The 15,565-nt window shown below is 30.2% G+C and overlaps 2 protein-coding genes across 2 annotated transcripts in view; one reads left to right on the plus strand and one right to left on the minus strand.

Annotated features, from left to right (window-relative positions):
* Positions 1 to 7,271: 7,271 nt before the first annotated feature.
* On the plus strand, positions 7,272 to 8,246 carry LOC119683183 (enhancer of yellow 2 transcription factor-like). The gene is made up of 3 exons (XM_038096801.1): positions 7,272 to 7,511; positions 7,574 to 7,655; positions 7,722 to 8,246. The coding sequence occupies exons 1-3, from the start codon at positions 7,453 to 7,455 to the stop codon at positions 7,863 to 7,865; spliced, it is 285 nt and encodes a 94-aa protein (XP_037952729.1). The 5' UTR covers positions 7,272 to 7,452; the 3' UTR covers positions 7,866 to 8,246.
* A 4,004-nt stretch (positions 8,247 to 12,250) lies between these two features.
* Positions 12,251 to 15,565, minus strand: part of LOC119681781 (laccase-like) — a 4,115-nt gene continuing 800 nt past the window's right edge. Inside the window, exons 2-7 of the mRNA XM_038095059.1 lie at positions 14,149 to 14,706; positions 13,634 to 13,936; positions 13,400 to 13,578; positions 13,125 to 13,247; positions 12,623 to 13,057; positions 12,251 to 12,561 (exon numbers count right to left, since the gene is read on the minus strand). Coding sequence (XP_037950987.1) covers positions 12,307 to 12,561; positions 12,623 to 13,057; positions 13,125 to 13,247; positions 13,400 to 13,578; positions 13,634 to 13,936; positions 14,149 to 14,706 — 1,853 coding nt within the window. The 3' untranslated portion in view covers positions 12,251 to 12,306. The remainder of the gene's footprint in view (positions 12,562 to 12,622; positions 13,058 to 13,124; positions 13,248 to 13,399; positions 13,579 to 13,633; positions 13,937 to 14,148; positions 14,707 to 15,565) is intronic.

The following is a 15,565-nucleotide window of genomic DNA, read 5'->3' on the forward strand; positions in this document are numbered from 1 at the left end:
CACTAAAACAATAGGATATTTGCTGTAAGCACATAATTTTGGTGTATTATTGAAAAACGCCCAGCCACAGATCTATACAAAGACACAGTTTTTATGAGTACATTGGAAACGCCGAAAGGATTTGTGAATCGCTTATAAATAGGTATGTAAAAAAAAACAAAATTATTTCTGAAATTTTATAAAAAGACAAGCAGGAATAAAGTAGTATGTAAACCATTGGATCGGCTCGAGAGTCATTTGCAAAGCCAATGGTTTTGTTTGTAATTCATTTTATTTATAATACAATCAGTGATAAATTATGATAAAAGTCAAGTCATATATTTATATATGTAAATTAATATTGAATATAAATAGCTACAAAAAAAGCATATTCCCAGAAAATTTAGTATATAAATAACAAGTGAGGCTATGCGTTAATTAGTCTAATTACGTAGGGTGTGTTCAGGCGAATACAAACATTTGCGAGTGCGGTTTTCGACTTGTTATTGTAGCATTCGATAACTAAGTTAAAGAAAAAATATAAATCTGGAATCAGAACATCTCAAAATTTAGTAACGACATATTCTAGCATTTAAACGTGTATTAGTATAAAAAAAGTGGCACATTTCTTTTATTGTGCTTTCTTTCTTAATAGTACATGTATATTCATATTTCATATTCAATTCATATTTTACTTCTGAAAATATCCACAGTTAATTTAACTCTACAAGTTATTTTTCTAATTAGATTTTCTCAGCTAGAAAAAACAAAAAATGCAACTTCACTGAAAGTTAGATTTTATAAAAGTTTGTTGAACTTTTTTCTGGATTCGTTTTGGTCTAGGTAAAATCTTAGCTGTGGTAAATTATATTTCTGCTTTCTATTTTTGTATAGCAACAAAAAGCAAGATACAAAATTACTCAACGGGAAAATGGCAAGCAACTATAAAAGTATGAAGTTTTAATTTTTTTGTGCCCATTGCATTTACCTCTCTACTATTTCTACATACATTTCAGTATACACACACATATGTATGTACATACATATGTATTTATTTGTATTTTTAATATTAAATTAAGAAATGTACATATGTAAGAAAGTTGTAAGCAGAGCACTCTTTTACAAAACATACACACATAAGTGTTTGATATGCCAGTATATGAAAGCGCAGCAAGCAGAGCAGCGACTGCATACGAAGTAAGTGGCAATAGTGAAATTGTTGTTGCTTTTCATATTTTTAATTTTTACTAATTGCTGTTTCTGTACATATGCTACTTTAATAGAGTTTTTAAATTGGTGGTTAGATCTGGAGTCTAATGAAAAATTTCTATAAAAATTAAATTTATTTGCATAAAAAAAATTTTATGATTAAAGTAAAATAAATTTATTTAAAAAAATTTAATTATACATAAAATATTTTATAATTTTCCTTTGTAAAAAAATTTACTTAAAATATTTCTATGAACATCTGTCAATAATCACAGTCCGCTGTGCGTTTTTCTAGAAAGCATAATAAATAAATAAGTAATTTATTCCCCACCCAAGCTATTTTCGTGTGAGTCATCATTTCATTGGTACCATATTTGGTGCACGGCTTAATTCATGTTGTGTTATTTGTGTATGTGGTATACTGAGCTCTTTGCTGCATGATGACTTCATGCAAGTGTGTTTCATTTTATTCATTTGCTACTAGCATAAAAAATATACGCATGCGCTAGTATGTTCATTGCCGCCTAGATGGTAATTTCTCTATACTGCGAAGTTATAGAAATGAAGTATGAAAGAATTTCTCATACAATTTGTTGTTGGAAATTGTTGCTGCATTGGCCTTAAAAATATTTTCATATGCGCTGCATTTTATGCTGCTTATGTATGTATGTATGTATATGTGCTTCCTGTGCCTTCCCCGTTGCAATGGCATTAGCATTAGCTGTTATTTGTTGCTATCCTTGAAAATCAATACTTTTGCCGCAGTTTCAAGAATTATTTGCTTGTGCATGGGGTGACTTTTTCTTATGCCAAAAATTGTTATTGTTTTTTGTTTTCTTTCAGGCATTTTAGCAAGGAATTGGTCTTATTAAAGAAGTTGTTGTTGTTGTTGTTCGGTTTGTATTTGATATGTACACCAGTATATGTATGTGTGTACATACATTAAACACTAAAGCAGATGTTTTCATTTTAAGTATTTTAAAGGTATATAGATTATGTAGATTTATTTGAACCTGCTGTTTTATTTTAATCAAAAAGTAACTAAACCGGAAATATGTACATACATATTTACATAAACTTACACACATAAAGAAAAATCAAATCAGGTAAATTAACATGTACCGATTTTCAAAGAAACGAAGTCAATTTATTGAAAAGTCGAATCTCTGAAACAGAATAAATTTACTTAAAATCGTACTTTAGAAAAATATAATACATTTATGATTAGAATTTATTAATTTAATATTACATCGTTGAAGGCTTCTTCCATTAAATTCCTCAGATGTCTACGTGATTCATTTTCGACTTAATATCAATATTGGTTAGACTTCAGAAATTTTTTATGTTTGAAGGTAAAAACACACACATCATTTTCGAATTTTGTCTGTAAACAAAAATTTGCATATGTGGGTAAAAAAAAATAGAATTTATCCAAAAGTGTAGGCAGTGCAGGTGCAGGATTACTTGGTACTTTGATTATCGTCTGACAATCTCAGTTACTTAACTCGACCAGTGGCTTGCTTTCACCAGTATAGAGGCTAAATTGGGTATACTATTAGGTCGTTTGTTACCTAATCAGTCCATCGAAGATTCAGGAATTCTTAAGCGCATTTCTAACTGGAACAAGAGCAAGCTAGCAAAGCTGCTGAATTTTAGTACACTAACCTATATTAATATATAGTTCAACATGTTTAAAACCAAGGAAGGAATTTTCCTTTTAATTGCTTATAATACCTTTTCATCGTTGTTAGTTATTGTTCAAGCATCTAAAATATTAGATGAATTATTTACAGCATCTTAGATATTAATACACCCACTTTCAATTTAAATAAATATCTATTAAAATGTAAGGTCTTCTAACAATAATTCACCCCGACTACTTGTGGTAGTCCTAAACCTTAAATACTAGATTTACCTTAAAATGTCTTTAATTTAACATGAAATAGTATTGTTAAATTCTTTTTTTAATTACTTGTTCATTAAATTCTTTCCCTATTCCCCGCATGTACTTCTTAAGTGATTTGATTTAGTAGTTCGAGCATACTCTGAGCCCATAAGTTGGTTTATTTTTTTTCCTTATACAAAGTCACAACAATTCAGTTTAATTAAACTAAAAAGTTAGAAGTTTCGATTTAGTTTACCGTGCATCTACACTGGCTAAACTTTGGCATGATTTTTGCATATATTCTTACTTTTTCACTGACGCATATTAAGTTTTATTCGCAGACAAAATTTGAAAACAATATATAGGTATAGACTTTCGAACATAAAAACCTTGCTAAAGTCTAGCCAGTGTAGACGTCGAGTCATAAGCAACTCACAGCTCTATTTTAAGCTTTACATATGAAAACCATATACAATAGAATTCGTATCACTTTAAGATAAGGTTTGGATGAGGTAAGCAACCAAACTAAAAATCACACCTATAACAAATCTACGATATGGCAAAATATTCTGTAAATTAAAGTTTATTTCTAATGAATTTAAAAAATTATTATATTAAATTGATTGATTTTTCTTAAAAACGCTCGATTTATTCTCTAATATGGAAATATACTATTTATTTAAGATTATAACTGTTTTTTGAAGCATAAAAGATTTGTGTGTATTAGCAAATAAATTTAAATAAATTATGACAAAATCATCTACATACATATGTATATACAAAAAATAAATTAAATTTAATGAAATTTAGCAATGAGAAGTTCAAATTTAGACAAATCGGGCTTTGCCGTATGGCGACCACGCAAGCAATTCTTCCAACAACAACGACAAACGTCTGTATGTATGACAATATGAACTGATCTTAAACTGGTTTGAAACCGGCGATGACGTTATGGTAGTGATTGAAGCGGCTGTTTTTAACAGTTTCTAGCTCATTGCGAACATGGAATCATTGCCATGAATGGAGCGGTCTCATATAACAGCTACACATTTTAGTAATTCATACAATTACAAGGGGGAGGGAGTGGCTGTAGTTGAATCCAATTTAACATTTTCTCCAGTCTTATTAAATAAAGTAGGTGGCAGTATGTAGGTGTAGGTTTGTTTATAAGTTAAAAAGCAAGTATTCATTAAAATCCTAACAAAAAAAATAATAAAAAGTAATAAGAAATTATCGCAAGATGGTTAATAAGTAAGTGACTGTTTTTATGCATATACTATGTATGTATATGTATTATTTTATAAAATAATTATATATGAAGATCTAAAAACTTAAGAACACTTTTTGACCTCTCTGACTAGCAATAATCATTGCACCTCTAAAATTGATAAAGCTAGCAACGATACTTCAAACCCCAGCAAAACTATTTGACAAAGACCCACTAGTTTTAGCAAAGTAATAAAGCAACACATTGGTTAAACCAAAATATCTTGTCCATTTATGTAAATTGTCATTTCTTCAATTATAATAAATAATGATATATAATAAATGATTCTTTTATTTTTATTTTTATTTTACCAACAAATGAAGATTTACGTATCAAATTGCGATATCCTGAGTTTTTACACATCGGAAGCTCTTCTGTATTATCAAAATAATATTTATTTGTACTAGAGAAACTTACCCGAAAAATGAAAAGGACAATACCAACTACGGCAGGTGTGACAAAACTCGTAAGACATTAGCTTAGTTGTTTTGCGAATGCTTGACTACATCGAAGTACATCAAATACAACCTTCATTTTGATTTCACTATCAAACTAAAAGAAGACTTAATATATTACTATTCAATACTCTTCAATTCCATTATAATTTGATATAAATATACTATAAATTTATTTCTCATCTTCATTCGAGATTGTGACCTTAAAATAACAATAATTCAATGGATTTTACAGGCCAATTTTTTGTAGACCCCACCCCATCTATATGCATACTATCTCTGATAACTTAGTTGAGTTTAATAGATAAAATATAATAAAATTTGATTTGAATTTGATGAAATATAATAAAGTTTATAATTTTTTTCATATCTTAAAATATAATCAAAATAACTAAAACTAAAGTGTCCAAACATTGTGCAAAAGGATACTTTAATGGTTAGTCATACGTTGAAGTAGGATGATGGTCTTTTAATTTGTGTACCTGGCAAATACATACCGTGATTACCACTTTGTATAGTAACTATGGTGACTATTTCCATAATTGACAAAATAGTATATAAAATGACATAATAGAGAACACGAAAGCTCGTTCATATGAAAAAAATAACTCTAAAATCATAACATGAAAAAACCACAGTGTCGGTAATAAGTACTGATACAGACTATCTGAAGTTGTGTTTCTGTTAATATATGCAAATTGTATATTTGATTAACCATACATATGTATGAACATAACCATTATTTATAAGAATTGAACATTTTTTTTACTTATATTAACAATAAAAAGAAATCCGTAACTAAATCTTTTTGCGTTTTTTAAAAACATGTCTCACTTTTAATAAATCTTTTAGAAATTTTTGCAATACAGTTTTCCATCGCATTATCTATTAACTATAATTATTGTTTGTTATGCATAAATATTATATGAAATAATAAGATCTTAAGATCTTTGATAAGATGAATTGAAGATTAGTTTTCTCCAGATAATTCGAAGTGGTAATCAGTGACCTATCAACTTGGAGAAACAGCAAAATTATCTTAAAAAAGGTACCCTTTAGTCTTATCTTACTGATGGGTCCAAAATGAAAGATGACAGTGCAGGAACAGGAATTATAAGACTGAAGTTCTGCAAATCAATCGCAATGGGAAAAACCTCTTCCATTTTTTGAGCAAAGGTCCATGCATACCATCCGAGGTACCAAAATATATACTCTTTTGTACAACCAAGCAGCTCTAAAATCTTTAACAAACTCTTCATTCCAATCAAAGTTGGTCGTGGAATGCTTTCACCTTCTTAATACTTTAGCATAGAGAAATTATGTTACTCTTATATGGGTACAGGGACATAAAGTGCATAAGGACAATTAAATAGCGGATTCCCTAGTAAAGAAGGGTGCATGTGCGCGTTTCATTGGTCCAGAGCCCTTCTGCGGGGTAACAAATAGTTTTACAAATAACTCATTATGTGAATAGGAGAAACAAAATCTACTTCAACACTGTAGAACTCAAATAGGCATGCAGTAGTCAAGAAGATTAATTGATCTTCAATACATCAAAGTAGACGCTATCCTGAACCTTAGCAGATATGATATTAAAATCTACACTAAATTTCTTATAGAACACTGTAGACTCAATTACCACATGAAGAATATTGGTACGGTAGAAAGTGATTGATATGCTATATAACTGCCCAGCGGCGACAAGACGTAGATTTGATTATCTTAGAAACAGAATCTTAGTCCCAATTCAAATAAGTAAAATTAAGCCTACAGCAATTATGATATTTATAAATAATCTAGAATTCTATTAGTTGGTATTTAGGCGTACAATAGATCTTTTAGGTCGGGGTGCATTCATAGCCTATTATTTTATAATAATAATAATCCTTAAAAACTAATCCAGTGTGCTCTTATTCATTTAAATTTACTCTGCAGATATAAAAGTATAATGGCGTTTTTGATTGGTAAATCTCGATACAATCTATATTTATTCTCGATCTGACAAATTCAGTTACCTAATCAATAATTTTAGGAATAATTCAACATTTTTCTGGTTGTGTTAATAGGCATTTAAGTTTTTCATAAATACATACATATCAAATCAAATTTTATTTGTCTGGTTATACAAAACAGCTGTTAATTTTCGGGTAATATTGCTACTATGACAAAATATTTACAGCGTTATAGATTAATCTCGAGTGTTATACATTTCGCTTAAGATTTATAAATCCAAAATGAATTTCACGGTAAAAGTGTATCTCCATTGGAAAAGTTACGCCAGATTTACCAACTAAAAACAGCATAAGAGTATAACAACATAAAAATATAATATTCTTTTTATAACACGAATAAATTTTTTATATATTGTATGTAAGTATGTATGTAAGTACATACATTGTTAGTATTGCATTGGAATAGTAATCATCTAATTATAAATAGTACGTTTTTTATAATATTTAAAATATTAATATTAAATCCAATGTAGTAATATCTATTAACTTCTGAACAAAATGTGTTCAGTGTGTGTTTCCACCTCTAACACTGAGAACTGTATTATCGATAAGCCTGCACTATCAACAAACAAACAACAAATTCATTGTGTAAAAAGAAAAATCCAGCAGATTGCGAAAAAATATTTATACAAAATTTACTACTAAATGATGACTTTAACGAAAACAATTGACCAAGCAACTATTTTAACCGGAGATCGGTCGAAGTATGTCGAATGATTTTATTTAATTTTATTGACATTTTCATAAATTGTAAATTATTTTACAGGTTAAAAGATTTACTGGCAAGTCGTTTGGCCGAGTGTGGTTGGCGTGATGAAGTACGTCTTATGTGTCGGAATACGATTAAGGTAAAAGAATAAGTACATATTTATTTATTTTTAATTATGCAATATTGTATATCTTCATATTATCAGGAAAAAGGAACAAATATAAAAGTTGAGCAACTTATTGCTGATATTACGCCAAAAGCACGCACACTTGTACCTGATACTGTCAAAATGGAGTTATTAATGAAAATTAAAACTATACTTGCTAAGCAAGAAGGTATAGATTTGTAGGAAAACGAGTTATTTTTAATACAGTAAAAATTATGTATTGAAAGTTTTAAATAAGGCTGAAGTTTGTAATTTATTGATTTGCAAAAATATATATGTGGACACAAATGCTTTAAAAGTATTTTCAATAAATTAAAAAATTTCTGAAGTAAAATACTCATAATTAATGAAGATTAAATTACATGAAATATTCAATACATATAACGTTAATTCGAGTATCGTTAATACAAATCAAAACCCTTAAATTCTTCCTTTCAATTTGAAGAAGTTTAGGAATTGTATTGATCAAATTCTTCTTAACTTTCAAAGTCAATTTTAATAATATTTGTTACATGTATGTAGTATTTATTTAGATTGCTAATTATTTTAATACTTTTTGTAAACAATTTTATTATGTATTCAATAATTTTTATTTAAAAATATAATTTAAGGCAGAATATAGAAAACATTTAAAAAAGAGCAATAATATTTAGAAAATTTGTATGAAATTAAATAGTTTAAATTATGAAATTTAGTATAGTTTTAAAATTAATTCGTATACTATCTATTGATTTATGTGTAAATTATTTTTGTAGAAACCAAATTTATTTTATTTTTATTCATGAAATAACTTGAAAATCCGTTATACCGTTGTAAATGAAAATAAATAAATGTTTATGATGTATTTTAAATTTCTGTATGTGATTTGTAATTAAATATTAATAAATATAAATTATGCTTAATGTTTTTAAAATCAAAGAGTAGTGTTAACTTTACCTCTAGCTCGGCTATAAAACTTAATATTCATATTAAATAAAACCGAGCAATTTTAATGAAAAAAATTAAAATCTAGTAGCTATCTCTACTATAGTCTGAGAGCTTTTATAATAATTTATTAAAATTAATTTGGCCCCAACGTCTGTGTTGTGCTTCCAACAATAAAGTCGATAACTAATTGAACGTTCTATGCTGAGGTAACACGATTTAAGCTTTGTCTCGGCTTAAAGCTACAACTGCGTAGAAAGGATTATTAAAACACTTAAAGTTTCCATTTAAAGCATCCAGCAAGCACTGTTATATAGTGAGCGCAATTTACTTAGACGCACTTAATATTTTTTCAAAAATGATACAACGAACTCGAATATAAATGTTTTTTTTGTTGAAAAAGAAAAAGCAGTGCTTGATAGTAAAAAACAAAAAAGAAATATATTTCATATCAGTCATTCTTCTTACATATGTACAAAAACACAAAAATAAGGCAAAATAAACGCGCAATTTTCTTAGGCGCACTATGTTTAAACAAAAGAAATCAAAGAGTTTTCACAGTTTTGACAATGCTTAATACTTTGTAATTCCTCCGTTTTGGTTTATAACTGAAAAAATTCGATTTGGCATCGAATCTATCAATTTTTTGATAATCACATCGTCGATTTTGTCCCAAGCCTCTTGGCTTGATGCTTTGAGCTCACTCACTGTGGAATACTGACGTCCGTTGGCATAGACCTTCCGTGAAATTATTCCCCATAGGTTCTCAATGGGTTTTAGGTCAGGACTCCTTGCTGGCCAATTCATTACCGTTATCTGCTTCGATGAGAAGTAAGACTTTGAAAGCTTGGATACATGAATGGCGGCGTTATCCTGCTGGAAAATTAGATCCCGATCGGCGTGTTCCTCCAGAAACTTTATAAGAACGTCATCCAGCATTTCAGTGTACTTCTATGAGTTCATTCTTGTATTTATGAAGCACAAAGTAAGTTTTCCATGGAGTGAAAAACCACCCCATATCATGACAAATCAGCCTCCAAAGTTTCTACTCATTCTTATGGGAAAGTTTTGGCGAAGATCATGCCAGTAAGAGCTGAAACCGTCTGGCCCGTCCAAGTTAAATTTTTTCTCGTCCGAAAAAATAACCGAGTGCCATTCTTTGGTCCAATGCATATGATTTTTAGCAAAAACAATGCGATTCTTCTTGTGCATTTCTTTCAGAGGGGGCCGTTTCATCATTTTCTTCCATTTTATGTGGCCATCTGCATGTAAAATTTGCAGCACTCTTCTTTTTTTAACTGGTAGCTGCAATTTTGATGCGATTTGAGCTGCACTGAGCCGATTTTTTGTTGCTTCTTCCTTTATTTGGTTTTTGAGTCGCCGATTTATCTTTGCATTTCGCTTGTTATTCGTAGGGGCTTTACCATATTCCTCACCCAAACGTAAAAAATTTCTTACAACGTGTTCCGATCGGTTTATGTGGCCTGCAATTTTCCTCTTTGAGAATCCATTTTGATGTAAACACCCTATTTTGGCTTTTTCTTCAGCGCTCAGAAATTTTCCCTTTGCCATTCGACTTGCGCAAATGCGGAGCCTATTTCGTAAAGAATTTGTATGGTTTTTGCTTTTAGAATATTAGCTCAAATATTAATGTGTTATGAAATACAAACCTTCTTACAGAACAATCAAATAAACTAGTCCGAACTACCGAAACAAATATATGCGTCTATAGAAATTGCGCACTTACTTAGCTTCTTTTTTATGAAATTCATCATTATAACTTTGCAAAATAAAAATCACATTCCTTTTATGTTTGTTTACGTTTAGTAATGGAAAAGAAAAAACAATAATGAAAAAAGATCAATAGCTTTGCTCTTTAACAAAAATAAAAGCATTTTTTTTGAGTGCGTCTAAGTAAATTTCGCTCACTGTATTATAAAAACGTTAAAATTCGTCCGAAAGCTTTTGTTTTGATCGAGCATATATGTATATAAATGTTTGCACTTTCTACTTTATTAAAAGCATTCATATTAAAGCTTTTGCAGCTCGTTGAACGCTGCGGTATGCGATATCAATATCAAAACAGTTTCTTTTCTTTCCGTTTCGATTTTGCAATAAAGATTTAACGCTTAAGTTTCAGAGCTCAAAAGAGTTCAATTATTTGAATTATAGTTTCGATGATTTTTTTTGTTGCAGGTCGTGGCATAGACATCTGTTGTTGTTATTATTATAACTCGCATGGATTTGAAAGCAGATAACATGTAAGGATTACAAAACGAATACATGAGTTGGAATGTGGATGGGTGGTGTTTGGGGAACACGGCGTATAAAGAATGTATGGGACTGCAATTGAAATCAACCCGAGTCCAGACGAAGAAACCAGACTACTTTAAGGGAGTGAGTCTAAAGATAAACAACTGTCAGTTTTATTGCATGCCACTCCATACTTTTGTACTGGGACAAAATGTATGTCTAAAATTTGAATTGGCAAAACTAAATAAACTGAATATTTTAAAATGTCTAATGAAATCTTCCATAACTATTATCATGCATTTACGTTACTTAAGTATTTGTTATTGACCACTTAACCTACACCTCTAGACGTGTAGTAAGCTGTAATATTACTGAAATGTGCCTTACAGCATTGACCTTAAATAACAGAACAGTGATGTTTTGTATGACTACCGGTCATGTCACTTGACATACTGCTTTCAACTAAAAAACCAATTTCAAATGGTAGAATTTGTTGTAATATATGTGGAAAGATTTTTGCTTGTAAAAGTAGTTTACATCGCCGTGAACAAACGTACTTTGAACCCAACTTGGAATGCAGATTATGTGATCGTACATTTTTTCGTAGATATAAGCTTAAAAAACATTTAAATATCCAGGAAAAATCTAATATTAATTAAAACGGTATCTGTGGTCAATTTGGAGAACTGTGATTAATTTAAAGGAACTAGTGCATTAATGATACATATATGGCAGTACCTCTAAATCATTTCATTTGCTATTTACTAACGTTAAATAAAAACATATACGAAAGACAATGCAGCAGCACTATAGGCACTTAAAAAAATAAAACATTGATGCTTTTAATTCGGCACAAATGAATCTAAAACTACGATTAAACTAACTAAATGCTAAATGTGTACAAAAACATAAATTACGCCCAGCTGCAGAGGAACAACAGACATGGATTGTTTAGTTACTTTCTATTACACGTGCAAAATAGTATCTGTCACTTCTATGTAAGTATGGTGTCATTGCCACGAACAGAAATAAGAACTGCAATGCTTCGACAAATATCTGTGGTTTAAAAGACTACAATTAAAAGTCTAAACGGCTACAATTAAACGTCTTAACGGTTACCAAATTATGAATACAGGGAATAAAATAAAACTAAATATTTAATAAGTAGATGTAAGCAAAATCGTACAAACATAAAAAAATTCGAAACTATATTTGGGTAATCATAACTACTTTCTTCGGTTTCCTTTTTGCTATACATTTTCAGAAAGTTATAAGTTAAATTTTTAAACATTAACTGAATCAAATATGGTACATACAAGTAAAAAAATTATATTTTATCAATAAATACTTAAACTATAAAAATTGCATTACAGTCATAAACTAAGCGTAATTTAGTTTTATATCGAATTTAGTATTTGTGTATTTAACAAATTTAGTATCTGAAAGATTAAACTACTGAACTACAAAGTCCACAGTTGCTAACCGGACACATTTTCATTTGTGTATCTTCGCCAACACGTACCACTAGTGCCATGCCATTTTCTGAATGCGTCGATATATGACAGTGTAATATCCAATAACCAGGGTTATCCGCATAGAATCGTATAATTGTATATCCAAAAGCTGGCACTTGGACAGTGTCCTTGAGCGGAGCATTCCGATTCCGACGTGATAATGGAGTCTTCCTATCAATTTCCTCAATCTGTAATATAAATGTTATAGGTAAATCTAAGAAAATAAAAATGAACTTAACTACAAATTACATTGTTAATCAAATTTTCGCCTAAAACGCCCATACCCACAACACGGAAGGTGTACCCGTGCAAGTGTATGGGATGTGCAGAATTTGTTATGGCTGATATAACGAATTCAGTCTCCTTAAAGGCAGGCACCTGTATGACGTTAGTGCAGCGACAGTGTCTGCTGCGACAATTGAAACCCAAGTTTTCTTGATGGGTTTTATTACAAAAAAAGCGACCAATACCTAAGTTACGAGTTTGTAGCAAAGAGATTTTCGGTAAAGAAAAAGTGATATTGTCCATTTGAAATAGAAAGTTTCCTCGTTCATGTACGGCCATACTGATATAATGTGTACGTTGTTGTGACATAGGTGGCTCCAGACGTGGTTTCATCGAATTTGTTTCAACAATAGTTATACGTTCATCATTCTTAGTAGGAGCTTGGTCAAGTGGATTAAGCTTAATAATATAATAATTAATTTTTTTAGAGTAAAGTAAAGTAAAGAAAAGTAAAATAAAAACATACTTCCACACCTTCCGCTTCGTAGTCGTATGTTACCTCACCTTTAGGTCGTTCGGTTTGCTTAGCACCCATATAATGCAGTATGGCTTCTTGATGCAGGCTTTTGATTTTGCAAAAATTGTAACCCTAAGCAAAAATTAAACATTGATTTACTTATATAGGGGTACATTTTTTAATTGTATGTACATATATATTTTATGAAGAGGTGTATGGGGAAATTAATGTTTACTTATAAATAAAATATAGAACTTAGTGTAGATATTGTCAAGTCTACTTACCTTTATACGTAACCAATAATTTCCGACCTCCTGATTAGCATGCAGTATAAAATCAAATCTCTCACCACCATGAATTGAAAGTTTTTGTACTATAATGGGTTCAATATCATTTCCGTCACTTGAGATAACCACTAGATTATGATTATCGATACTTAGACTTACTGGACAATTGGCACAACCTGTAGATTACTTTAATTATTTCATACATTCGTTATGTATTTAAAATTATAGTACCATTGTAAATAACTCTGAATCTATAACGTCCACCACGTACAACTTTAAATATGGAATATAGCGTTGGCTGTTTGGTAATGCTATCATTATTAACATTCCGACCCAAACCATTTATGAGCAGATTCTGTGGTATACTCTCATCAAAGTTATAGACCCAATCTTGTATTATTATGATATGTTCAGAAAAATCAAAGTCATATAATTTTGCGTGTACGTTTTCAAGTTTTGGTTGACGTGCTATAAAAGCACCTGCTAGTCCAAATGCACGCTGATGTTCGGTATGGCTGTGCCACCAATGTGTACCTAAAACAAATATAAATTAATTAATTAATCCTTTAACTGTTTTTAATATATAATTATATAATAATTAACATTATACATAAAAAAAAATATATATATATATATATAGCTTATATATAACGTATATAGTTATATTTATATACATGTATATTTAAACAATACACATTTAACATTCTTATACATTCTATACAGTCGTTATTTTAAAAAATAGTTACCCGCATGATCCACTTCAAATCGATATCTAAATGCCTGTCCAGCTTCAATGGGATATTGTGTTATATGTGGCACACCATCCATGTGTGGAGTCTTCAGCTGATGTATGCCATGCCAATGTATGGTAGTGGTTTCGTGTAAGCTGTTAATCACATCTACTACAATTGTATCACCCATGCATACTTCGACCCCTTGCCCCGGCATACGTCCATTTACCACCATAATTTCAGAAGCAATGCCATCCGCAAATTTGCAATCGTCATAATCGTCGTAGTTATGCACAGTGAAGCCGTCCACAAGTTCTTCGCCGGCTTTACCGGTCTTTATGCGATATCTCGCTTCTAAATACCGTTCGCAGCCTGGACCCATTGTTTCGTCGTAGTGTACAACCATATAATAATAACAAGTCATTTGTTTATCTTTAATACATTCCCGTTTACATGGGTGTTGCTTGTAATCATCGCTGTCAATCATGCGCCAATTTTTAGATTCATAACTAGTGACTTTCGGGTACATTTGACGAATTTGTGCGAATTTTGTAAGCGTGCCATTTAAGTAAACTTGAAATAAACAAAAGAGGAGTCTACCATTAATGATGATTAAAGTAATTACGATATTGTTGTTTTTATACAATTGATATTGCAGTTTTCAGTTACTGTAATTTAATAAGCCAAAAACACACTCGAACTATAGTATTAGTATATAATTAGAGGTGGAGAACGATTATAAATAGTAAGATTTGGGATGATGTCGAATTAAAGAATACAGATAGGCGTAGATATCTAATTCAAGAAAGAAGATATCCGTTAAAGGCAATTCTTTAAAGTGAAATAGTAAAATATATGTTATCCGAATAGGTCCTCTAATCTGCACAGTGACTTGTTGTGGCCCGCGATCATATTTGCTCTGAACAGCCCTGATCTAAATAAATAGTTAGAGATATAATTGGATGTTGTACTATAGGTATCTCTCATTCCCGTGTTGAGAATGTGGCGTCTATTTCGTTTGTAGGTATGTGTTGCAATAATGTAAGGAGCTGCACATGTATTTTTAGAAGATTTTGCCTATACAAAAAAAATTTCGGAAAAAAATAGTGATGAAATTGTTATAACTACATATTTTTATTAGCAAGGAAGTTTTTGCTACATTTACGGAGATATAAAGATATGTTTTTAAGCCTTTACTAATAGGGATCCCAAATAAATGTAAATTCATATATTTTCTCAAATTCGAACCACTTTATAATCCCTAATATTCTTGTTTAGTTCCTAATCAACAATAAAGGTAATTTTAGTTTTGAATAATATTTATTTATCATTGGATACTCTTTTTTTAAAAACTTATATTTATTATTGAGATATATAAGTCATAAGACCATTAATGTTGAAGACAGTTAACAATGCTTTCGTTTATACAAAT

Source organism: Teleopsis dalmanni, chromosome 2 (assembly GCF_002237135.1).
Source record: "Teleopsis dalmanni isolate 2A chromosome 2, ASM223713v2, whole genome shotgun sequence".
Classification (NCBI taxonomy): domain Eukaryota; kingdom Metazoa; phylum Arthropoda; class Insecta; order Diptera; family Diopsidae; genus Teleopsis; species Teleopsis dalmanni.